The sequence below is a fragment of the Periophthalmus magnuspinnatus genome, chromosome 17 (genome assembly GCF_009829125.3).
Source record: "Periophthalmus magnuspinnatus isolate fPerMag1 chromosome 17, fPerMag1.2.pri, whole genome shotgun sequence".
Lineage (NCBI taxonomy): Eukaryota > Metazoa > Chordata > Actinopteri > Gobiiformes > Gobiidae > Periophthalmus > Periophthalmus magnuspinnatus.
In genome coordinates, this window is record NC_047142.1 from 28,915,162 (window position 1) to 28,940,816 (window position 25,655).

Sequence of the window (25,655 nt, forward strand, 5' to 3'; positions counted from 1 at the left end):
GCTGAACTTCTCCACAGACATGACCACGTGTTACAACAAAAACAACACAAATCTCTGTTATTACAAAGAAACTGTCACATGAGAAACACTGGGCCCGAAAGGTAATGATCCTTCTTTCACATATGGAATTTTAAATGGATGTGTTGATATGCGGATTTATTGATTATAGTGACAGGTCCACCGGGTGGGTGGTGAGTCTCTGCCTCAAGTGGAGGAGTTCAAGTATCTCGGTGTCTTGTTCATGAGTGAGGGAAGGATGGAGTGTGAGATTGACAGGTGGATCAGTGCAGCGTCTGCATTGATGCGATCGCTGTATCGGTTCGTTGTGGTAAAAAAGAAGCTGAACCGGAAGGCAAAGCTCTCGATTTACCTGTCAATCTACGTTCCTACCCTCACTTATGGCCATCAGCTCTGGGTAATGACCGAAAGGACAAGATCAAGTATACAAGCAGCCAAAATGGGTTTCCTCCGTTGGCTGGCCGGGCGCACCTTTAGAGATAGGGTGAGGAACTCGGTCACACAGAAAGAGCTCGTAGTAGAGCTGCTGCTCCTACACATCGAGAGGAACCAGTTGAGGTGGTTCGGGCATCTGTTCAGGATGCCTCCTGGAAGCCTCCCTTGCCTCATGAGACCCGAGCTCTTGCATGACATGCTTTATTAATTTCTTTTTGTTATTTGGGCTGATTGGGACCTGATGAGTGTAAATGCAAAGAATTATCTTTTTACATTGTTGTTTCTGAGAAAAAAATATGTAAATAAAATGTCCTCATATGTGGACATTTTAATCATTTTGATAAAACATTTGAATAATGATTTGAAAAAAAAAACTATTCATGAAGACCCAGAACACAGCAACTTTGGTGCTGAATGTAAAAACAAAATGAGAAACAACAATTTCACCTCTTGCAACAATGTGTCTCATGTGAAGTGCTGCTGACAAGAGCAGGAAGAAAAATTTAAAAAAGTTATATTCTAAACATTCTAAACTGTTAAAGAAATTCTAAATTGAATATATTTGCATTGTTGCTGTTCTTGTATGCTGTTTTTCTTCTTCTAAAAAATTGCATTGTGGCCTAGACAACCCAAAATGCGTTGTCCATATATGAGGTCGCCAGGTCTCAGGAGGCTATGGAGGTGTTCCGGGCATGTCCCACCGGGAGGAGGCCCCGGGGAAGACCCAGGACACGGTGGAGGGACTATGTCTCTTGGCTGGCCTGGGAACGCCTTGGGGTCCCACCGGAGGAGCTGGAGGATGTGTCCGGTGTGAGGGAAATCTGGGAGTCCCTGCTTAGACTGCTGCCCCTGCAACCCAGCCCCAGATAAGTGGAAGAAAATGGTTGGATGATGGATGGGTGACAGGTCCACTGACTGCTCCCGTATAGGACCTCACAACTTATGGTAAATGAAATACAGAATGTGTTGAACGTTCTTTGGCAAGAACTCGGCTCTAATTAGCTGCTCTCGGCTTGTTTACTGCAGCTAATGAGAGCTGGATTTATACTCACACTTTAATGATGTCACCCATAAAAGGGACAGTGGCTTTTACTTCCCTGTTTTGAACCGGTTTAATAAATAAACTCTGTATATTTATAATATCTGAGAGTTTAATACTGTATAACTAGCTGGAGATCACAGAGCAAACACTGAGCTCGCCTCGTATATGAGCCTCTACTGCGTCCAGCTCCAACAGAACTGGCCCCAACAGAACCAGCCCATAGCCCAAATAGAACTGGCTCCAACAGGACTGGCCCCAACAGAACCAGCTCCAACAGAACCAGACCCAACAGAACTGGCCCCATAGGGTCCAGTTTGACCATAGAATGGAAAAAAGTGAGTTTGTTTTCAGAAGGAGCTTTTTGACTCAATTTAAACAGTATTTATAATAATAATAATAATAATAACAATAATAATAATAATAATAATTATTATTATTATTATTACTAGTAGTAGTAGTAGTAGTAGTAGTAGTATTTTATTTATTTTAATTGTATTTATTTTATTTATTTTGTATTGATGGAGCCATAATATAACAGTATTTTTCTGTTAAATAATTTGGAATAATCTCTGAGTTTTTAAAGTAGTGCCTGGAGTGTCTATTTTTAGAATGATCCTGTATGCTGAAGCCGTTTCCCTTGGCTGAGCTCAAAACACTCCACTTTGTGATGTCATCTGGTGGTAATCTAGAAAATGCTCCTCCTCCTCGTTTTAAAGTCCAAACACGTTCACCATTTTATTTATTTATTTATTTTTTATTTATGCCAAAATTGGTTTAAATAGATGATACTGACACCTAATATGCACCACAGACATCTTCATGTGTTTGTTTCTGCTCTATTCAAACTCATCATAGATTCATAACTTGCTCACTTTTTCCATTTCATATCTTAATGGAAAACTAAAACTAGAGAGTGACCAATATCATTTTTTTCACGGCTAATGCTGAGGCCAATTTTTAGCCGATATGTTGGACTGATTTACATTTTTTTTACCCCAAATTCTGTAATTTGGCTTCACTGTAAACCTGTCGCCTCAAAAAAACTTTTCAGCATTATCTTTGTTTGCATGTTTTTGTTTGGAGTAGGATTAGCTGTGTTCAGAATATAAACATGTATTTGACAAAGAATCGACCGAGGCCACAGTGACAGTGCAGCTAACAGAGGCAACTAGAGGCTAACAAAGGCTAACAGAAGCTGTTTGTAGAACTGTGCAATGAGTATAAGGGGCAATATTTTGTATGGTGCAATAATGGGGAGTGTACAATGAGTGTAGTGTGCAATTTTTATTTTGGCCCTTGGGACAAGGGATGGAAATGGACCTTTGGCTATAATCCAGTGTGTTTACATTCAATTCAATTCAATTCATTTATTTTTGTAACGCCCAAAATCACAACAACAGTTGTCTCGAGGTTGTATCATTCAGGTTGTATCATGTCTGTTCATTAGCATGTGCATTGTTCCAGTCAAATAAATAAATAGAGCCTGGAGCCTGGACCTGGACAACCTTTATGAGTCTGCTAATTTGAGCACATGGGACCAGCGATGCAGAAGAAATCAATGTGGTACTAATCCGGCTACTGTCAACACAGAGACATGTAATAGAAATGGTATTATTAACAGGCCCCTGAACCAGATTAAATGTCGGGAGATATATCTCCAGATTAAATGTCACCTTCCATGTTCCATATTAAATTGGCTTGTTACGATGGGCTTCATGTCATTGTTTAACTGTGCATTATTTAACTTTTTTTCAGTGAGGGGTTCGTTACCTGACGTAGTTGTTCAGGCTCTGACTGGAATGATCCAATGTTGTCTTTATCCAGTAGGTAGAGTTCATATGGCATCACAACATTCACATGTTCCTATAGTTAAAACTGAGCTGGAGGACTTTTGACTGTAAATATATATGTATATAGCTAATCTGCTAGCTGCCAGGTTCCAAATGAGAAATGGAGTTGGGCGCACTCATGGGCGAGTTACATAGGCCACAATTTCAGATTAAATTCAGTCTAAGCAGGGAATCCCAGACTTCATTCACCCCAGACACGTCCTCCAGCTCCTCCGGTGGAACCTCAAGGCATTCCCAGGCGAGCCGAGAGACATAGTCCCTCCAGCATGTCCTGGGTCTTCCCCGGGGCCTCCTCCCGATGGGACATGCCCAGAACACCTCTCTATGGAGGCATACAGGAGGCATCCTGAACAGATGCCCGAGCCACCTCAGGTGGCTCCTCTCGATGTGTGGAAGCAGCGGCTCTGTTACTGAAATCCTCACCCTATCTCTAAGGGTGCGCCCAGCCACCCTGCAGAGGAAACTCATTTCGGTCGCTTGTATTCACGATCTGTCCTTTCAGTCATTACCCAGAGCTCATAACCATAGGTGAGGGTTGGAACGTAAATTGACCGGTAAATCGAGAACTTTGCCTTCCGGCTCAGCTCCTTCACCACAACTGACCGATGCAGCGACCGCAGATACTGCAGATGCTGCAGATGCTGCAGATGCTGCAGATTCTGCACCAATCCACCTGTCAGTCTCACGCTCCATTCTTCTCTTACTCGTGAACAACACCTTTTTCCGGTCGAGAACCATGGCCTCGGATTTGGAGGAGCTAATTCTCATCCCAGCCACTTCACACTCGGCTGCAAACCACCCCAGTGTGTGCTGAAGGTCCTGGCTTGATGAAGTCATCAGGACAACTTCATCGACAAACAGCATAGATGATATCCAGACACCCTCTGTACCCTGGCTGCGCCTAGAAATTTTGTCCATAAATATAATGAACAGAACTGGTGAGAAAGGGCAGCCCTGGTGGAGTCCAACATGCACTGGGAATAGGTCTGACTTACCGACGGCAATGCAAAAACAGCTCCTGTTCCGGTCATACAGGGACTGGACAGCCCTTAGCAAAGGGCCCCGGACACCATACTCCCAGAGCACCCCCAAAGGACACCATCAAAGCACAGCCTTCTCCAGGTCCACAAAACACATATGGGCTGGTTGGGTAAACTCCCATGAACCCTTGAGGACCCGATGGAGAGTATAGAGCTGGTCCAGTGTTCCACGACTGGGACAAAAACAACACTGCTCCTCCTGTATCTGAGGTTTTCGACTATCGTTCAGATTCTCCTCTCCAGTACCCTGGAATAGACCTGTGATTCCCCTGTAATTGAAACACACCCTCCGATCCCCCTTCTTGTACAGAGGGACCACCCACCCCGGTCTACCAGTCCAGCGTTACTTTCCCCAACCGCTAAGCGATGTTGCAGAAACGTGTCAGCCAAGACAGCCCCACAACATCCAGAAAGGTACTCAGGACGGATCTCATCTACCCCCGAAGCCTTGCCACAGAGGAGCTTGCCAACCACTTCAGCCAGGGTGATGAACGACTCCGCCTCCGAGTCCCCAGTCTCTGCTTCCCCAAAAGACATGACGGGGGGATGAGGAGATCCTCAAAGTATTCTTTCCACCGCTCGACAACATCCCCAGTCAAGGTCAGCAGCTCTCCACCCGCACTGTAAAAAGTGTTGGTGAAGCACTTCTTCCCCCTCCTGAGACGTCGGACGGTTTGCCAAAATCTCTTTGAGGCCATCCCATAGTCCTCCTCCATGGCCTCCTCGAACTCCTCCTAACCCCGAGTTTTTGCCTCTGTGACCGCACAAGCCATGCTTGGCCTGCACAAGCCGACAAGGCTCTATGGGACTCCCTCTTCAGCTTGAAAGCATCCCTTGCTTCCAGTGTCCAAACACCTACAACTTTAGTTTGCAAGGTGATAGAACCAAACTTTAAAATGTATGTTGTACAAATCCCCACGCCCTATTTTGTACAGCAAGAATTGAGTTGATATCTACTGTGGATTTTTCACCATTTCACTTTTTAAGTTTTGTGTGCCTATGGGAAATTGCATTGAATTCCGCCTAAAGTCATAACAGACCTTTACGATATGCCAGGTCTGTCTGGCTTCCTCCTCTGCCAGCGAATCCAACTCACCACCAGCTAGTGATCGGTCAAGAGCTCTGCCCCTCTCTTCACCCAAGTGTCCAAGACACACGGCCGGAGGTCATGTTTAATGCCATACTGTGGAATATTCCAGGACAGCATTAACAGTTGGCCAGAGACAAGCAGCACCCTCCTCCTGAAATCAATATTACTTTCTTGGCTAGCACTGGCAGCTAACAAAACCTCAAGGAAATGTAGCTATTCCCCAAGCTATTAAATTTTTTTAAAAGAAACAGTGAGTTATGGAACCAATAAGAGTAATTTCATATCTGCGGGTTTGGCGTTTTGGGTTGACATTTAGAAATGAATCATAGTCAAATAAATTTAAATGGCTTTAATGTAGCACTGTGTCCAACACAGAGGCTCATTATCAGAACAATGCACAAAGCTCTGCCGTGTTGCATAATGCAGTGTTCTCAGGAGCACAGCGCTGCTTGTTGATTGACTGAACCAAAACATTGAGCTAAAGTGGTTTGGAAAATCATAAAAATAGAAATCCTTGGAATATGATTGAGTGATACTCGAGAGGAAGTGATTTAAAAAACAGTTGTACTTTTGATCAAAGCACATGTGTTGTTTCCTTTTTAGAAATTAATGAACAAGAATCATTTGCATCGTTTCTTATTTTTTATTTATTTTAAATTAAATTATTTATCTGATGTATGTCTTTCCCAAGGACTAAGTAGATGTGTCTCAGCAACATTTGAACATCCAACATTCATTTATTTTAATAGATTCTGTTTCCAGACCAAGGTTTATTTTGTTTTCATCCCTGACAGTTTGGACTGCTCCATAGGCCTCAGAGTGGTCACGTGAAGCTGCTGTCACATGATTGGTCAGCTGATTTAAACCATTTTTGAAGCTGTCTCCCTGCCAGTGGAGGCAGAACTGTCACGGTTCCTGCCTTGCTCTCCCCGTGTCTTCGTCTTCCCCCCTCCCTCACCTGTCTGTCTCCGGAGCTGGGCGGAATCCAGACTCCTCCCACGCGCACCTGCTCCCCATCAGCGCAATCAACGCCACCTGCCGTGGATAAGAGGGGTTCGGACGAGTCACTCGGCGCCGGAACGTCCGCGTGTTTCACGTGATTATACTTTTGGCTTTGTACTTTTGATTCATGCTCGTCCTCTGTGCCTCACTGGAATCCTTTTGTCCTGCTCCAGATATCCGTCCCAGAACCTGCTCCGGACTACCCCAGCACCCGCACCTCCGCCCTGGTATGTCCTGTATCCTCACTGCCGTGCACTGTGTCTCCCTACGCTCACGAACCTGCACCCACGCTCCCCAGCTACGTTGGACCTATGAACTCTGATCTATATGGACACTTCTATGAACTTTGTTTTTGATGAACATTTATTGTAGCTACGTTTGACCCACGAACTCTGATCTCTATGAACTTTGATTGCTATGAACATTTATTGTAGCCACGTTGGATCTACGAACACTTATTGAGATTAAAGACATTATAAAACTTTGTGAGTCTCGCTACTCTGGTCCTTACGCCCCGCTGGTTACGACAAGAACAATGGTGCCATCTGCAGTCCGACTTCTTCAAGACAGGTTTTAAAGTCCCAGTATTTCCGTTGCCTTCTTAATCCAGTGTTGTCCACTTTTTCCGCTGATATTTGCTCCATCCCAGTCCATAATGTGGAGAAACACCTGGGATATTGTCCTGAAGAAGTTGGACTACAGGTGGCGCTGTTGTCCTGCTTTTATCATTAGGAAGACAGCACCAAAACCTGTTTAAATCAGCTGACCGGACACATCACAGCAACATCACATGACCACTCTGAGGCGCAAGTGAGCAGTTCAAACTGTCAAGGATGAAAAACAGAATCTATTAAAATAAATGATCAAAGATGAGGCTCATTAAAGATCTAACCTTCATCTGGTGCACCAGGGCTAAATGTTCCTTCGGCTGTAATATTATTATTAAGTATAGCATTAAATGTATCTATTTCTTTGGATAATGTTCTGCGGTATGGATTTATCTTTTTGTTTCCATGGAGACACGCAGGTAATGTACTTCTAGAAAGGTACATGGTGTAGCTTTAAAACAAATAATTATTACACATAGTAAAGCTTCTCCAGATAATAAAGCACTTTTCAGTTCTATATTTAATAAGAATGTACAAAGTGAGATGGGCTTTGCCTCTGTGTGTATGTCAGGGGAGGCGCTATGTGGGCTCAATTAAAACATGTCATGTATATCTGTGTTTAATTAATCTTTGGCCTCATCTGTCATTAATAATAAATACACTCAGCTAATAACAGTCCCCCTAGGGCCCCATACCAAGTATGTATGCCAACACAAGTCTGTGTAATCCCTCAGTCATCCAGGTCTGATCCATAGCAAAAGATACGTACAAACTGTACTTGTATTACAGCAAAAGGCAGTGTTTAAATCTGTTAACTGGACAAATAGTTGTAGGAGTGATTTGTCCAGTTGACAGATTTAAACTTCATCTTTTGCTGAAACACAAGTACAGTTTGTACGCTAACAGCATGGACTGCACAAGTGTGAACTGAGAGTGGGCAAATTAAAGGATGCATGCTGTTGTGGTGTCCTCCATGTTACTCAAGTTCTTTGGGTTCATGTTCCTCAAGTTTCTTGTGTCCATGTTCCTCATGTTCCTTGGGTCCATGTTCTTCATCTTCCATAGGTTCATCTTCCTCATGTTTCTTATGTCCATGTTCCTCATGTTCCTTGGGTCCATGTTCTTCATGTTCCTTGGGCCCATGTTTCTCATATTCCTTGGGTCCATGTTCCTCATGTTCCATAGGTCCATGTCTCTTATGTTCCTTGAGTCCATGTACCTCATGTTCCTTGGGTCCATTTTTCTCATGTTACTTAGGGACAAGGAACATGAGAAACATAGACCCAAGTAATACACCTGAGGTCCATGTCCCCCATGTTCCTTAGGTCCATGTTCCTCATGTTCCTTGGGTCCATGTTCCTCATGTTCCATAGGTCCATGTATCTTATGTTCCTTGAGTCGATGTTCCTCGTGTTCCTTGAGTCCATGTTCCTCTTTTTTCTTGGGTCCATTTTTCTCGTGTTACTTAGGGACAAGGAACATGAGAAACATATACCCAAGTAATACACCTGAGGTTCATGTCCCTCGTGTTCCTTGGGTCCATGTTCCTCCTTTTCTAGCCTCCTGTTTATTCATGTTCCTCATGTTCCTTGGGTCCATGTTCCTCCTCTTCTAGCCTCCTGTTTATTCCTGTGTTAAAGTGTTTTCACATCTTGCAAAGGCCAGAGCCAAGTTTTGCCATAATGATAATGCAGTAATTAGCATTCTAACAGCGCACCAGCCTTACTTCCTGGTTCTCTGCCAACACTGTATAATTAGATGCAGACAGCTGACAGCAGTCTATATATATCATATATCTGTACTGTGTCTGTGCCAAAATAAATTACACTGAGCTACACAGACTGCCAGTGTTCCAGCTCCACATCTTCAGTGTAAAGTGCTCTTTACTCTGGTTCTTTTGCTTCCTTTGGTTAGTCTGGTTCTTCTGGTTTCTCTGGTTTAAAACTCCTTCAGATGACTACACACCTGAGATAAAAATACAGTGGTCTCTCATTTATCGCAGGGATTACATTCTAAAAATAACCAGCAATAGGGGAGAGCTGCGAAGTCAGCTTTATTTTTTTATTTTATTTTATTATTATTTATGTTTTAAGGCTGTAAAACCCTGCACCACATACTTTATACACTTTTTCTCAGACAGGCATTAACATTTTCTCATATTTCTCTCTGGTTTAAGCAATCTTCATACCTTCATATATTATATCCCCCTTTCTCGATGATCACTTTAAATTTGTTTAAACTTGTTCATGTGCCTCTGTTCCTGCGGTATGCGCAGAGGCAGCCTCTCCGTGCAGAGGAACACTTTTAAGTCCAAAGCGTTTCTGAAATTTGTCAATGCAGAACATTTCATCAACATTGTGGGTTTTGTCGAGAAGAAAAATTGCAAACATACAGCACTTAAGAGTACACTACTAGCGATTCTGTAACGCATTCTGTACTGTTGTCATGATCCGCACTGTCCGCTCCTGGTTTTCCTCCCTGTGTGCTCTTCCTCCTCCCTCACCTGCTTGTACCTGGAGCTGGGCGGAGCTCTCGGCTCCTCCCGCGCACACCTGCTCTCCATCTGGCTAATCTCCACACCTGCCATGGATAAGAGGAGATGGGGGAAGACACTCGGTGCGAGATCGTATGTTTGGACTCACCCTGTCTGTGCTGCGTTTGTCGTGTTCCCTGGATTCCTGTCGTCCTCACTTGTTCCTGTCGTGCCTACGTTCCTGTCGTGCCTGCGTTCCTGTCATCCCTGTGCCCTGTTGTGCTCCGGCCCTGGATGTCTCCTGCCCGCTCTGCCCTACGCCCTTCTGGTCTGCCTGTCATCCTGTGGTCCCTTCATGTCCGTGGTCCCTGTGTTTCCTGTGTTCCTGCTCACCTGCTCACCTCCGGATCACCCGCTGTTCGTACTTTGTTCAATTGTTACAATAAATACTGTAAATCTGCCCCGAGTCTGCATCCCTTGGTCCGCTACACACACCCGTTACGACAACTGTACAGGAGACACGGCACATCACTTAGCCAGTCAGGACGCAGAACACAATGTGGGTTCATGCTCTGTAAAAAACAAAACAAAAAAAACATACAGAAAAATCTGTGAAACAGGGAGGCCGCGAAATGTGAACCACGATATAGTAAGGGACCACTGTATGTATGTGTTAGGGCTGATTTATGCTGAGTTGCCCACGGGCAGAACATCACAATATGGGTCCAGCACATAACAGGCCAGATGAGGTTCTTCTACATGCTACATCCATGTAATGTTGTTCAGAGTTTTAGGATGGGTTTAGTCCTGATCTACTTTTGGTTTAGCCCTGATCTAGTCTTGGTTTAGTCCTGTTCTAGTCTTGGTTTAGTTTTGGATTAGTCCTGATCTAGTCTTGGTTTAGTTTTGGATTAGTCCTGATCTAGTCTTGGTTTAGTTTTGGATTAGTCCTGATCTAGTCTTGGTTTAGTCTTGTTCTAGACCAGGTTTTGTTCCTAATTTAGTCCCAGTTTAGTTCTAATTGTGAGAACAGTCCGAAGGTCTTCTATGAACTGAGTTGCTTTTAAGCCTGATTTGTTCCAAACCCAAAATGTTTGAAAACAAGCTAACGGTTTTATCCCTGTTATAGTGTTGTTCCCTTCTCAAAAACATGTACCTTTTTTACCTTCATTCACACTTGTCTCATTTATTGTCTCATTGACTTTATTTTTACTGTTTTAAAAACATAAAAAAATGAACGAGTTTATTTTAAACAGTGTGCAGTTCACAACTCTCTGCAGTGTTTTGTCTTGATCGTAAAGCCAACAACAACTAGCATGCTAACATGTCCTGATTATCTGACAATAAAATACTTATACTATAGATCATTGCTAGAAAAAAAAGTATGTATATATATATATATATATATATATATATATATTTTTCAAGTTTTAAAACATGAGCTGCAGAGTCAAAGCTGCTTAAGAGCACCTTTAAGGCCAAAAGCAAAACAAATCATGCATAATGAGTCCTTTAATAATATTTGAGTTTGAAATTAGCCTTGCAAAACAAATTAGCATCTTCCACAGTGAGAGGTCAGAGGTCAATATTAGTTTGGATGTAGCATGTAGCAGGTTAACAACATTAGCAGCATTAGCGTTGCTGTGTAGTGTCCAGCACAAATATTTTGAATGTTGCACTTTGTTTTGGACTTGTTCAGTTTGCATTGGCACCTCTCCTCCACCAGACATCTGCTTTCGCTCCGAGCTAAATCTGAACCAATCAAAAGAAAAACACAGGTAAATAAAAAGTTCCTCTGGGGGAAACAGAGAACACTGAAACATTCATTTTCAAATCAACACTTTAGATTTGTCAAGTTTCAAACGGTCTTTTTGTGTTGACGGAGTTAGATAGTAATTTAAAGGGTGATGGACGATGCTGGAAATGGTTCAGAGGGAGATGGTTCAGAGTACTTGAGATGCTTCAGAGTACAGGGAGAAGTTTCAGAGTACTTGAGATGTTTCAGACTACTGGAGATAGTTTAGAGTACATGGAGATGTTTCAGAGTGCTGGAGATGTTTCAGAGTACTCGAGATGCTTCAGAGTATTAGAGATTGTTTAGTGTACTGCAGATGTTTCAGAGGGAGATATTTCAGAGTACTGGAGATGGTTCAGACTACTGGGGATGTTTCAGAGTACTTGAGATGTATCAGAGTACTGGAGATGGTTCAGAGTACTTGAGATGTTTCAGACTACTGGAGATGGTTCAGAGTACAGCAGATATTTCAGAGGGAGATGTTTCAGAGTACTTAAGATATTACAGAGTACTTGAGATGTTTCAGAGTACTGCAGATGGTTCAGAATACTGGAGATGTTTCAGAGGACTGGAGATGGTTCAGAGTCCTTGAGGTGTTTCAGAGTACAGGGAGAAGTTTCAGAGTACTTGAGATGTTTCAGACTACTGGAGATAGTTTAGAGTACATGGAGATGTTTCAGAGTGCTGGAGATGTTTCAGAGTACTCGAGATGCTTCAGAGTATTAGAGATTGTTTAGTGTACTGCAGATGTTTCAGAGGGAGATATTTCAGAGTACTGGAGATGGTTCAGACTACTGGGGATGTTTCAGAGTACTTGAGATGTATCAGAGTACTGGAGATGGTTCAGAGTACTTGAGATGTTTCAGACTACTGGAGATGGTTCAGAGTACAGCAGATATTTCAGAGGGAGATGTTTCAGAGTACTTAAGATATTACAGAGTACTTGAGATGTTTCAGAGTACTGCAGATGGTTCAGAATACTGGAGATGTTTCAGAGGACTGGAGATGGTTCAGAGTCCTTGAGGTGTTTCAGAGTACAGGGAGATGTTTCAGAGTACTGGAAATGTTTCAGACTACTGGAGATAGTTCAGAGTACATGGAGATGTTTCAGAGTGCTGGAGATATTTCACAGTACTGGAGATGCTTCAGAGTATTGGGAGTGGTTCAGATGTCCAGATGTTTCAGAGCACTGGAGATGGTTCAGAGTACTTAAGATGTTTCAGGGTACTTGAGATGTTTCAGAGTACTGAAGATGTTTCAGAGTACCAGAGATGGTTCAGAAGCAGATGTTTTAGAGGACTGGAAATGTTTCAAAGGACTGGAGATGCTTCAGAGTATTAGAGATGGTTAAGAGTACTGTAATGTTTCAGAGGGAGATGTTTCAGAGTAGTGGATATGTTTCAGAGTACTTGAGATGTTTCAGAGTACTTGAGATATTTCATAATAGTTGAGATGTTTTAGAGTACTGGAGATGTTTCAGAGTACTTGAGATGTTTCAGAGTAGTGGATATGTTTCAGAGTACTGGAAATGGTTCAGAGTACTTGAGCTCTTTTAGAGTACTTGAGATGTTCTAGAGTACTGGAGATGTTTCAGAGTACTAGAGATGTTTCAAAGGACTCCAGATGTTTCAGAGTACTTGTGGTAATAGATCCAAAAGATCCCAGACTGAAAAGGTCAAGAGAAGGAGACTCGCTGCAGTGGAGTGGCCAGGGCCTGTTCTGAAGTGGCCTTTTTCAGAGAGAGATTTTGAATATTATTTGAACCGTGGACTATCGAGACAGTTTGTCAGAATGGCTTGTCACATGGTGCACTTCCACAGATTGTTATTAAGTTTGATGTTGTAAGTTTGATTAATTTTCTAGTTGCCACTAACCTATGTTCCCTCTAATTTCTTACGAGTCTGAGCAAACACACAAACTCCCTGAGCAGTCCTATGGACCACTGTGAGCAACATCAGACATACTGTGGTCATGCTGGCATCGCATCTATCCAAGTTAAATGGTTTATTAAAAGAATATAATTACCACATTTACATTTCTGGTATAAGACTTTTAATTAAGTGCTTTAGCCCACGTATACAATGAAAATGACAAAAATCTTGCTCATGACCTGTGTAGTATGTTAATGCTATTGGAAGTATAAATATTTAACCACTTAGCGTTCCAACGGCCCGCCTGCGGGCCGTCGTCTTTACGTTACAAGTTTACAGCAATGTCCGTGTATTTCTGCGTCACCCACACGAACAATCTACACATCAAATGAAAGCTGCGGCATTCATCTTTCTGAATATGTAAACCATTTACACCTCTAATCACCACAGTGCTGACAGGAAAGCCGTTTTTACAGAGAAGTCAGAAATGTGGATTTTGACTTCACTTACCATTGAGCGCTCTGGTTCTGTCAAACATCAACATATTCACACAAAATTGGTCTCATTCGTTCCGTAAAGGTCCAGAGAATATAATCCAGTCAGGAAATTATGTCCACAAAGGAAGTTAGAGCCTACATGTCCAATCTGCTGCAGGAAAGTGAAATCTGTTCCGTCACTTCTCTGCATTTCTTTTGTCAGTTTCAGGCATAATAAACTTCTGACAGCGCCAACTTTGTTTCTCAGCGCAAATAAACTTGTTAGCTTGTGATTGACACCAAAGTTGGCCAATAAGGTGGGGGCTGTGGGTTACTGTAGCCGCAGACAGTGAATGAGAGCTACAGATGACTGAAAGAGTACGCCCCACTCTCCCCCTTGTAGAATCAAGCTGTTACATTACACACGTTTAGTGATGTTTTCCCCTTAAAGCCTATGAACTGCGGAACACGCTGATGCATGACATGCAGTGGTTTACTGTAAACAGACGGAGTTTGCTGCGCGCGTAACAAGCCGAGGCTGGATATAAATATCCGCGCGTAAAATTACGCGTGCGTGTTGCGTAATTTTACGCAGCAGTTTTGCGTTTTAAACATGACGAAATGGACAAAACAAAGGAAGTACGTGACCGAGGACACTGTGGATGTTTGTACAAGTTAAACTAGAGGCATCTCGGACCCGTGGAACCGAGTGAAGATCTCATGGTGGACTCAGGAGTAGAGGGACCTTATGATTTGATGGACTGAATGCTGTTTCTGATCGGTAAGCGTGGTTTATTCTGCTATTGATTTCTTTGTGGGTCAAATGTGTATCATGTGTAATCATTAGCATTAGCTAATGCCAATGCGCAATGCTAATGGGCCCCCGACCACCACCAATCATCACGCACACACCACTTGGGTGAAGTGTCTTGCCTAAGGACACAATGACAGAACTAAGGACACAATGACAGAAATTGGTGGGAGTGGAGTGGGACTCGATCCTCCAACCTTCGGGTTGCAGGACCAAAGCTCTAACCACTGAGCCACTGTTGCAGAATGACTGTCACTGTACAATCATGTACAGTGTGTTTTCAGTTTCCAGTGTGTGTTTGTTTACATTTTGAAGTGTGTGTGTGTGTGTGTTTGTTCACTGTTTACAGTGTGTGGTTTGTAAATATATGTTTATTTTGACCCATGCCACTTGTTTTGACTGTATTTTATATACAAATATACATTTTATATTGTGTTTTGATATGATATGTAAATGTACAGTAATAGAGCAGCTGGGTGTGCAGATACAGATTCCTCTCAGTGTGAGTTTTCAGTAGAGCCCTCACTGATGTCTGTGGGTTGAAACATTCAAAAGTTATTGCACTTTTTCCAAATGTTCTCCAAATGTCTTCATTCAGATATGTTTGGAGAGGCCTGTACTTACTCTTGATAAAATTATTGTAAAACTCTCATTTTTATAGGTATTGACCTCAAATTTGAAATGTAAGTGGTCAACAATCTTGTCAGTTGAGGTATGGTGTATTTTTGGCCCCAGCTACCTACTGCAGCTTTCTACACCTTCATTTTCACAATTTTTTTTTGGCGAGGATGAGAAAAATCTTTTTTTATGTGTGTTCCAAAGTGTATAAATGCTCAGCAAACAAACTTACAGTGATTCTGATGCCTGTGGGTAAAACTATAGGGTGTTACCTTTACAAAGACCCCAAACTTGTGCATTTACTACTGAGGGTTCAATAATGGTGATTATTTTAATTTGGAGAGATCAGAACAAAGGCAATTTCACCAAAATCACCCGGAATGCTAATTTTAACTATGGCAAAACGTGAGCTTCCAACCAAACCAAGCCAACTGTAAACTCCAATGTAGAAAACACACTTAACATTTTTATTATAAAGGTCTGACTTGTATTATGAGTATAAGCCATTGTGCGAAGCTTTTGCTGTGCACTGAGTGAGACTGTCCTACTGTGCTCTGGGAGACAGTCCGGTAACTCTTTTTCAGTATATGACACAATCATTTGTTTTTTACAACTCATAAACTAGTGACAGTATTCAATGACCAATACACACTAAGAGGAATCTGTATCTGCACACCCAGCTGCTCTATTACTGTACATTTACATAACATATCAAAATACAATATATAATGTGTATTTGTATATAAAATATATTCAAAACAAGTGGTATAGGTCAAAATAAATATATATTTACAAACCACACACTGCAAATAGTGAACAAACACACACACTTAAAAATGTCAACAAACTTTGTGTCCTTAGGCAAGACACTTCACCCAAGTGTGTGCGTTAATGATTGGTGGTGGTCGGGGGGGGCGCAGATTGGGATTAGCTAATGCTAATGATTACACATAATACACATTTGACCCACAATTAAGTCAATAGCAGAATAAACCACATTTACCGATCAGGAACAGCATCAAGTCCATCAAATCATAAGGTCCCTCTATTCCTAAGTCCACCATGAGATCTTCACTCGGTTCCATGAACCACTCCGGGTCCGAGATGCCTCTAGTTGAACTTGTACAAACATCCACAGTGTCCTCGGTCGCGTACTTCCTTTGTTTTGTCCGTTTAAAACGCAAAACCGCTGCAAAACAGTGCGTAACAGTGCGCCCGAGGGCGGGCCGTCGGAACGTTAAGGGGTTAAAAAGCACTTAGCATCATTAGCGAGTCTTCACTCCACAACGGCCACATCGGCTAAAACACTGATAGCGGCACATGAGGACGCCTGTAAATGACGTTGATAAGGTGCGCAAATACGTATGTGAATCACATAATTGGCTGGAGCAGCTAGTTGCCGGTCACACTCACTGACTCACATGGAAAAATAAACGCAGAATAAATTGTTGTGTGTTTATTTTATTTTCAACTCCGGTTCGATTTTTTTGTGCGGAGCACAGATTTTCTGTGTGCTGAGACAGTGTCAGCAGTGCACAATTGCAATTGTTTAGAGGGAACAGTGCCACTAATCCTTCTGTTTGGGTCTTGATAAAATGGCAGATCTTTACTTCGGTGGTATTTGGTGTGAAAAGTTTGAGAGCCGCTGTATTAGCTCTGTGTAGCTAAAGTTTGTCCTCAGTGAGCCCCTGTAGAAACTCTGATGTTTGGTTGTGTGATATATTTACTCTAACACTATATGGAGCGCTGTGGTGATAATAGAGAAACAAATCAGTTTTATATAAAGCTTTTTTACAGTAACTCAAAGATGCTTCACGTCATAGAACAAGGATAGGACGAGCAGAAACACTCAGGCTAATAACGGCGAACCGTTGTCAGGGGAGTCACAGGCTTTGGGGAGAAGGTGAGATCTGAGCAGTGTTTGAACCTGTTAAAAAATTAAACACGAGGAAACATATGGGATTTAGTTAATTAGCCTTAAAGAGGGGATATTTTCTTCTATTGGGTATTAAAGAGGGGCTATTTGACTTCTATGGGCTATTAAAAAGTGGGTATTTACTTTAGTTTTTTTTTTTTTTTTTACTTCTATGGGGTAGGAAAGAGGGAGTATTTACTTTCATGGAGTATTAAAAACTTCTATGGGGTACCAACCCCTTATAATTCTGGGTCATTTTGGAGAAATTGCCTTTGTTTTGACTTTCAAATTAAAATAATAACCATTATTGAACCCTGAGTAGTAAATACACAAGTTTGGAGTCTTTGTAAAGGTAACACCAAATTGTTTTACCCACAGGTGTCAGAATCACTGTAAGTAAGTGTGGTCAGCATTTACACACTTAGGAACACACATAAAAATGGATTTTTCTCATCCTCACCTAAATTTTTTTGTTAAAATGAAGGTGCAGAAAGCTACAGTAGGTAGCTGGGGACAAAAATACACTGTATCTCAACTGAAAATATTGTTGACCACTCACATTTCAAATTTGAGGACAATATCTATAAAAATAAGATTTTTACACTCATTTTATCATTAGTAAATCCAGGCGTTTTTATGGAGGGACTTTTGATGTATCCAGATTTATCCAAACCTTTCCAAACCTATCCAAATGGAGACATTTGGAGAACGAAAAATTGCAATAACTTTTGAATGCTTCAACCCATAGACATCAGTGAGGGCTCTACTGAAAGCTTACACTTCAAATCTGTATCTGCACACCTAGCTGCTCTATTTCTATGCATTTATATAACATATCAAAACACAATATAAAATGTATATTTATCTCTAAAATATAGTCAAAACAAGTGGTATGGGTGAAAATAAATATATATTTGCAAACTCCACACACTGCAAACAGTACACAAACACACACTTCAAAATGTAATCAAACACACACTGCAAAAAAAGCCGTTTTTGCAGAAAAGTCAAAAATGTGGATTTGGACTTTATTTAACTTTGAGGGCTCTGGTTCTATCAAACATCAACATATTCCTACAAAGTTGGTCTCATTTGTTCTGTACAGGTCCAGAGAATATAATCCAGTGAAGAAATTATGTCCACAAAATAAGTTAGATCCTCCATGTCCAATCTGCTGCAGCAACTTTTTTTGCATTTCTTCTTGTCGATTTCACATATAATAAACTTCTGACAGCACCAACTTTGTTCCTCAGTGCTAAACAAATGTATTAGCTTGTAACTGACACCAATGTTGGCCAATAAGGTGGGGGTTGTGGGCTATTGGAGCCCCAGACAGCGAATCAGTGCTACAGATGACTGAAAGTTTACACCCCACTCTCCCCCTTGTAGAATCAACCAGTTACATTACACATGTTTAGTGACATTTTCTCCTTACAGCCAATGAGCACCGGAACACAACAATGTATGGCATGCCATGATTTTGCGTAAACAGATGGAGCTTGATGTGTGCGTAAACGAAGCCGGGTGGATTCAGAAATCTGTGCGTAATGGCTGCAGCAATTTTACGTTGTACACATGACGAAACGGACATAACAAAGGAAGTACGCGATCGAGGACACTGTGGATGTTTATACAAGTTATACTAGAGGCATTTCGGACCCAGAGCGGTTCGTGGAACCGAGTGAAGATCTCATGGTGGACTCAGGAGTAAAAGACCTTATGTTTTGATGGATTGGATGCTGTTCCTGATTAATAAGTGTGGTTTATTCTGCTATTGACATAATTGTAGGTAAAATATATCATGTGTAATCATGAGCATGGCTTCTGTGCACATTTGTGTTTTTACTTAGGCACATGGGTGGCGTTGACCTATAAGATGCGCTCAATGGCTGTTACGATACACAAAAGAAAGGAATGGTACAAGACTTTTTTTTAAGAGATAAATTAAATGATATAATGAAATTTAATTAAATATCAAATAAAAAATAAAATTAAATAAACATCAAATTAATACATTAAAATTAAATAAATATCAAAATAATACATTAAAATTAAATAAATATCAAATTAAAACAAGTAATTTAGCAATTTGGTACCTTATATGATGCTCAGTGCTTGCTGCTTTAAGTGACATTTTGCCATGATCCGCACTGTCCACTCCTGGTTTTCCTCCTGTCCTGCTCTTTCCCTCCCTCACCTGCCAGATCTGGGCTGGGCTCCTGCGCGCACCTGCAGCCCATCAGTGCAATCAACTCACCTGCTGCGCATAAAGGGAACTGGGAGAAGAGACTCAGCGCGGAATCATTGTCGTGTTCTCTTCATCATTGTTGTGTCACGTCTTTCCTGCCTGCGTTCCTGTCGCCCCTGTGTTCTTGTCGTGCTCCGGTCCTGGATGTCTCCTGCCTGCTCTGCCCTACGCCCGTCTGGTCTGCCTGTCGTCCTGTGGTCCCTTCATGTCCCCGGTCCCTGTGTTTTTCCTGTGTTCCTGCTCACCTGCTCACCTGCTCACCTCCGGATCACCCGCTGTTTGTACATTGTCCTTTTCCTACAATAAATCCTGTAAATATTCCCCGAGTCTGCATCCTTTGGTCCGCTACACTCACCCGTTACAACACATTTACAATTGTTACATTGTTGTTAATATTTGACACGTTTATGCTGAAAAAACTTCAGCATGTTATCAGCGTGACTGAGGTGTAATGAGGTGGGGTCTTAACTTATTTGGCTTCATACTGTCCGCTGCCAACATTTTCAGACACAGCAGACACCGGTCTGTCCTCGTGTCCCACCGGAGTCACGGTGAAGCCAAGTGCTAAATATGCTTCATCAGACTTCCTCGTCTTATTTTTCGGGTGACTTTACCTCCGTCTATCGCCCCTGGTATCTCACCGGGGGCGCGCCCCACTATTTGAGAACCACTGCTGTAGATCAAAGGGTAAAATTCTTATATGCACAAAAAGGCCTTTAGAGAAACTCTTGTTTTGGAGTTGGCAGAGGCAGGAGCCATCAGAACACAGCAGGAAGAAGGAAACAGGGAGAAATCTCATTGTCTTGTGTACATCAACCTGGGCAGTGACAAGACACACAGGGCAGGTTGAAGTGCAAGAAGTGACATGCCAAAACTCCAGTGAAATGTTTAACCCACAATATAATAATATATGTGCTTCCAGCAACAAAGACACTGCTATAATGACTGGCACACAGAAGACCAGCCATAATCATGTGCAGTGATTTTGAATTTGTAATGTGTGTTTGTTTGCATTTTTGAAGTGTTTGTGTGTGTGTTTGTTTATTGTTTGCAGTGTGTGGTTTGTAATTATATATTTATTTTGACCCATACCACTTGTTTTGACTATATTTTATTTTATACATTTTATATTGTGTTTTATGCTATATAAATTTACATCAGTAATAGAATACTCTAAGTGTAAGCTTTCAGTAGAGCCCTCATTGATATCTGTGGGTTGAAGCATTCAAAAGTTATTGCATTTTTTCCACACGTTCTCCAGATGTCTCCATTTGGATAGGTTTGGAGAGGTTTGGATAAGTTTGGATACATCAAAAGTTCATCCATAAAACGCCTGGATTTACTACTAATAAAATGAGTGTAAAAATGTTTTTTAATAGATATTGTCCTCAAATTTGAAATGTGAGTGGTTAACAATATTTTCAGTTGAGATATAGTCTATTTTTGTCCCCAGCTACCTACTGTAGCTTTCTGCACCTTCATTAAAAAAAAAAAAAAAAAAAAAAATCTTTCTTTTTCTCAATGGAGGATGAGAAAAATCTATTTTTATGTGTGTTCTTAAGTGTATAAATTCTTACCAGACATAGTTACAGTGATTCTGACACCTATGGGTAAAACTATAGGGTGTTACCTTTACAAAGACTATTGAGGGTTCAATAATGGTTATCATTTTAATTTGGAGGGGGCAGAACAAAGGCAATTTCACCAAAATGACACGGGGTTAAAGAGGGTTAAAGAGGGGGTATTTACTTCTATGGGGTATTAAATAGGGGGTATTTGACTTATTTTTTGGCTGGGGCCGTGGTAGGTCCAGACTCAGACCATTCTCTCCTTGTCCTCCACAGAACTGAAACACTGCTTCAGTGAGAGAATGGAGACTCCTCTGTGAAGCCTCGTATTCTACAGCCTCAAAAACTCTTTGATACGTTTCATTTCTTTCATAGTGGCTGCTGTGCATTTTTATAACAAGCACTTTGTCTGAAATGCTGGTTTTGACATGCTCCATCTCTGCACTGATGGGACAATGGGCCTGAGTCCATCATGAAGAGTGTGTCCATGTGTGTCTCCATATGTGTGTCCATGCTCACGTGTGTGTGTGTCCATGCTCATGTGTGTGTGTCCATGCTCATGTGTTTCTGTGTCCATACTCATGTGTGTGTCCATGCTCATGTGTTTGTGGGTGTTTTAGTTTCATAAAACATCTTTCAGTCTAAAAGTTTGTATCTTGTCGTGTCTGCTCTTGTCTTGGTCGTCTAAAAATATAAATGATGATAATGATGCAGCTGCCATTTTGAACATTTTGCTTAACCAAATTCCTACACTGAAAATGCTGTGTCTGGGGTTTTTATAACGTTTTCAGTAGCGATGGGCAGATCGATACCGAATATTGTTACATCAGTATTGACAGATGTATCAAAAAGCATAAATTCTCAGGGATAAAACACATTTTAATACAAAAAGTCACTGGTAGCTGCATCACATAGACATTATTACTCGCTTTTGTATCAGAACAAAAATCACTGTTCTGTTCCATCTCCAGGTTTCATCATGTATACAGATACACTTAATTATATCCTTAGGGAAATTCATCCTTGACCTTTGACCCTTGCATAAATGCCGGCATGGTCAGCCTACTATACAGGATTGTACAGATGTGGAGGTGTTTGGCTGTGCTAACACTTGGCTCGATTTGTTTGCTAGCTTATTTACTATCAGACGGTTAGTGTGTTGGACATATATTGATGTGTTCTCTCCCACAGATCGGCTGTAAGGTCGCCGTGACCCTGTTCCTCTACTTCTTGGCCACTAATTACTACTGGATCCTTGTGGAGGGGCTATATCTACACAGCCTCATCTTCATGACCTTCTTCTCTGATCGGAAATACCTGTGGGGCTTCACTCTGATTGGATGGGGTGAGTGAACATGCACATCCCTCCTTCTCTTTCAAGGAACTGTATATAAGATTGCCATTTTGAATCCAATAAATGTGACCAGGCCCACTGACAGAAGTATAGAGGCCCGGTGTAAGAAGTCTCACATAGCCCCTCCCTCTAATATAAATGAATGGAAAGAGGGTCCAATTCTGGGCCCCTAAGACAGTCATCGTTTAGCCCTTAGTGACTTTTAGCCCTTAGGCCCACCGTGACGTTTAGCCCCTTGTCCCACTGTGACGTTTAGCCCTTCATCCCACCATGATGTTTAGCCCTTCGTCTCACTGTGACCTTTCACGACACATGAGACCATGTCTGTGGCCGTACTCAGCTTTAATTCCCAGATCTATTAAAATGCATCTGGTGTTATTTTTATTTATTTATTTTTTTTAGAAAGACGTTTTTTTCTTCAGATCATGTTGAAGTATAAAATCTCTACTTAAAATTCTAACCAGACAAAACACTGTGGTGTTGTTCTGACTCCAAATGAGATTACAGACATTTTGAGCAGATAAAACATTATGGTCCCTAAACTGTGCCCTGATGATCTGGGTAAATGCTGATGTTCCTCAAAAGACATCTCTGAATTTATAGGAACTGGAGACACAAAATGGTGGCCGCGGTTTAGATTCACATTTGGAGGTCAAATTTCAGTATAAAGTTACAAAGTTGTCATTAGCTCCAGACCAGTGCAGTTTAACGACTTCAGAACACCAGAAGTGATTACCATATTTGGAAAAGGAATATACAGTTTGTCATGTACATATATGGCCATCAACTTTCATAATTCCACTGCAAGGCTAAAAATGTTGACGAGTTTCCACATGTTTTTTGCTCTATATAAACCCACCGTATGAGACTATATATTTAGCAAAGCTAAGCTGGTTTTGTGATTTACTTTACAAAGATGTTTGAGTTTTGTTGAGATTACATTATTAGTTCTAACGATGGTTTATGACACTTACTATTGTCTCTATTATTAAGATTCACTAAACTACTATTGAAAAAGTAGTTTAATGAATCTTAAAGGGGCAGGACCCATTTTATTTCCTGGTAACCCTTTAAGGACTGAGCACATTATAGACCACTATAGCTTGCCTAGAGATTGGAATAACTTTGGAGCACTGCAAACTGCAAACACTGAAGCCAATTATCCAATCAAAATGCTGAATGAGGGTTAAATAACACCAAAAGCTCTCTCTGTGATGTGACGTATGCTCAGTCTGTGTGCACTAAAGGCATCCCAGGTTCTTTGTGTTACTTTTTCTGCACCAGGAGCTTATTATTTTTTATCAGCATCAGTAACAACAGCAACTGGACCCTGTTCAATGTAACGTGCAATGAAGTGTGCTCTGTGTAAATCTTTCAGTGGATATTTACTCAACTGTTAATCTCCAGAATCGGGCTGGACAAAGGAAATGATTTATCAAAATGCACTGGAGACTTTGTGAAGGAAAGGTACTTACGCTGTCAGAGTCCTGTCCAGAGTCCTGTCCTAAGTCCTGGTCAAACTCTTGGTCAGAATCCTGGTCAGACAGTTCTGTTCAGAGTTCTGGTCAGACTCCTGGTCAGGTCCTGGTCAGGTCCTGGTCAGACTCTCGGTCAGGTCCTGGTCAGACTCCTGGTCAGATCCTGGTAAGGTCCTGGTCAAACTCCTGGTCAGACTCCTGGTCAGGTCCTGGTCAGGTCCTGGTCAGACTCCTTGTCAGACTCCTTGTCAGACTCCTGGTCAGAGTTCGTGTCAGAGTTCTGGTCAGAGTCCTGGTCAGACTCCTGGTCAGACTCCAGGTCAGTGTCCTGGTTAGAGTCCTGGTCATGGTCAGAGAGTGCAACATGGTTAGATGTGGGCCCTTCCCTCCTGCATTGTAAACACTGCATATTGACACACAGGCACAGTCCTGTCCAGAGTCCAGGTTAGAGTCCTATTCAGAGTCAAGGTCAGAGTCCACGTCGTGGTCAGTGAGCATGGGCCTCTCCTCTCCTGCATTGTACACACTGTGCACATGGACACACAGGCACAGCGCTTACAATGTGGATGTGGCGCTGTCCCAGTTCTTCAAAGAGAAACTGAAGCATAGTCACAGTTTTACTTTTACTTTTAGAAATGTTTTTCAGTCTCTGTGGAGAAAAAAAACTCCTGACTGCCGCCTGTGGCTCAGGAGGAATGTTTTAGGGGAAGTCTGGAAGGTTTTTCTTGTTGGTGACGTTCGGAATTGTGTCTTTTTGATTTCAGGAGTACCAGCCATGTTTGTGACAGTGTGGGCCACAGTGAGAGCGACGTACGCAGATACAGAGTGAGTCTGATATTTGGGAAATGTGAAACATGCACTTTGTAGTTAAGGTGAGACATTAGCCTTCACAGTGATGAGAATGTATCTATGTTGTTTCTTTTTAAGTTTGTTATTTGTTTTTGTTTTTTTGCACAAAACACCTTTAATTGAATAATATATAAAACAGATAGATAATGCCACACTGTGGAACATTCCATGAAAAGCAGAACCAACCCAACCCAGGATTTCCACCTGATAAGTTATATAGTTCTTCTTTAAAGCCACAGTATGTGACTTTTTTGCCAGAAAATAAAAATAAAAAATTCTCTTGGAATTTAAAATTCTCAAAAGTAAAAAATAAAATTGTCCTTTAAAAACACATTTGGAATACTAAAGGCAGTTTTTGTCCCTGTCACAAAGTTTTAACCTTTCACATGAGCAGATTCCACCTGACAGGATTTCAGCTTTTAGTTTTCTCCCAGAGCCTCAGTGTTTACTCTGCTGCAAAAGAAGGGGCAACGCCACAGACTTTATACAACTGAGTGATTGCAGAGTCACATACAGTCACATGAAGCTCCTGTGGGGAGCAGCTATTGGAACAATCTGGAGCCGAGTTGCATATTTGGAATTTTGACCGCAAGTATCATAGCAACCAAAGAACCAATCAGGAGTGAGGCTGTGGAAGGTAACGCCCCTTACCACCTGCATCGCTGGTTTAGCAGGGGGCAGGCGCTTGGCAACACTGTCGATCAAGAATAAAGTTTAATGCCATACCTTAGCCTCACCTACAGAGTTTTATTCAGCCCTCAAACGTTATCTCCAATCTAACTGCAGCCTGTATGAGCTAACAGCACAGCTGCTAACAACATGAGAACGAGCTAACAGCGCAGCTGCTAACAACATCAGAACCAGCTAACAGTGCAGCTGCTAATGACATGAGTACAAGCTAACAGTGCAGCTGCTAATGACAAGAGCCCATTTGATTTGTCAGATAGCGGTTCAAAGTGGCATTTGGTCTGTGTGATTTCCTTGGTTGTCTAAAAACACTGATTAGCATGCGGTAAGTTGGTTAAAATGTCCATTATGACAAATCAAATTAGCCAGAGAAAGGTTTCTATTTCTTCTTTGCCTCAGATCAGCTGGAGAGCGAGGCCCAGAGGGG

General features: G+C 41.7%; 1 protein-coding gene across 1 annotated transcript in view; it reads left to right on the forward strand.

The window, feature by feature from the left end:
- Positions 1–25,655, forward strand: part of pth1r (parathyroid hormone 1 receptor) — a 186,753-nt gene that overhangs the window by 123,960 nt on the left and 37,138 nt on the right. Inside the window, exons 8-9 of the mRNA XM_055228263.1 lie at positions 22,052–22,205; positions 24,457–24,517. Of these exons, the coding sequence (XP_055084238.1) occupies positions 22,052–22,205; positions 24,457–24,517 (215 nt within the window). The remainder of the gene's footprint in view (positions 1–22,051; positions 22,206–24,456; positions 24,518–25,655) is intronic.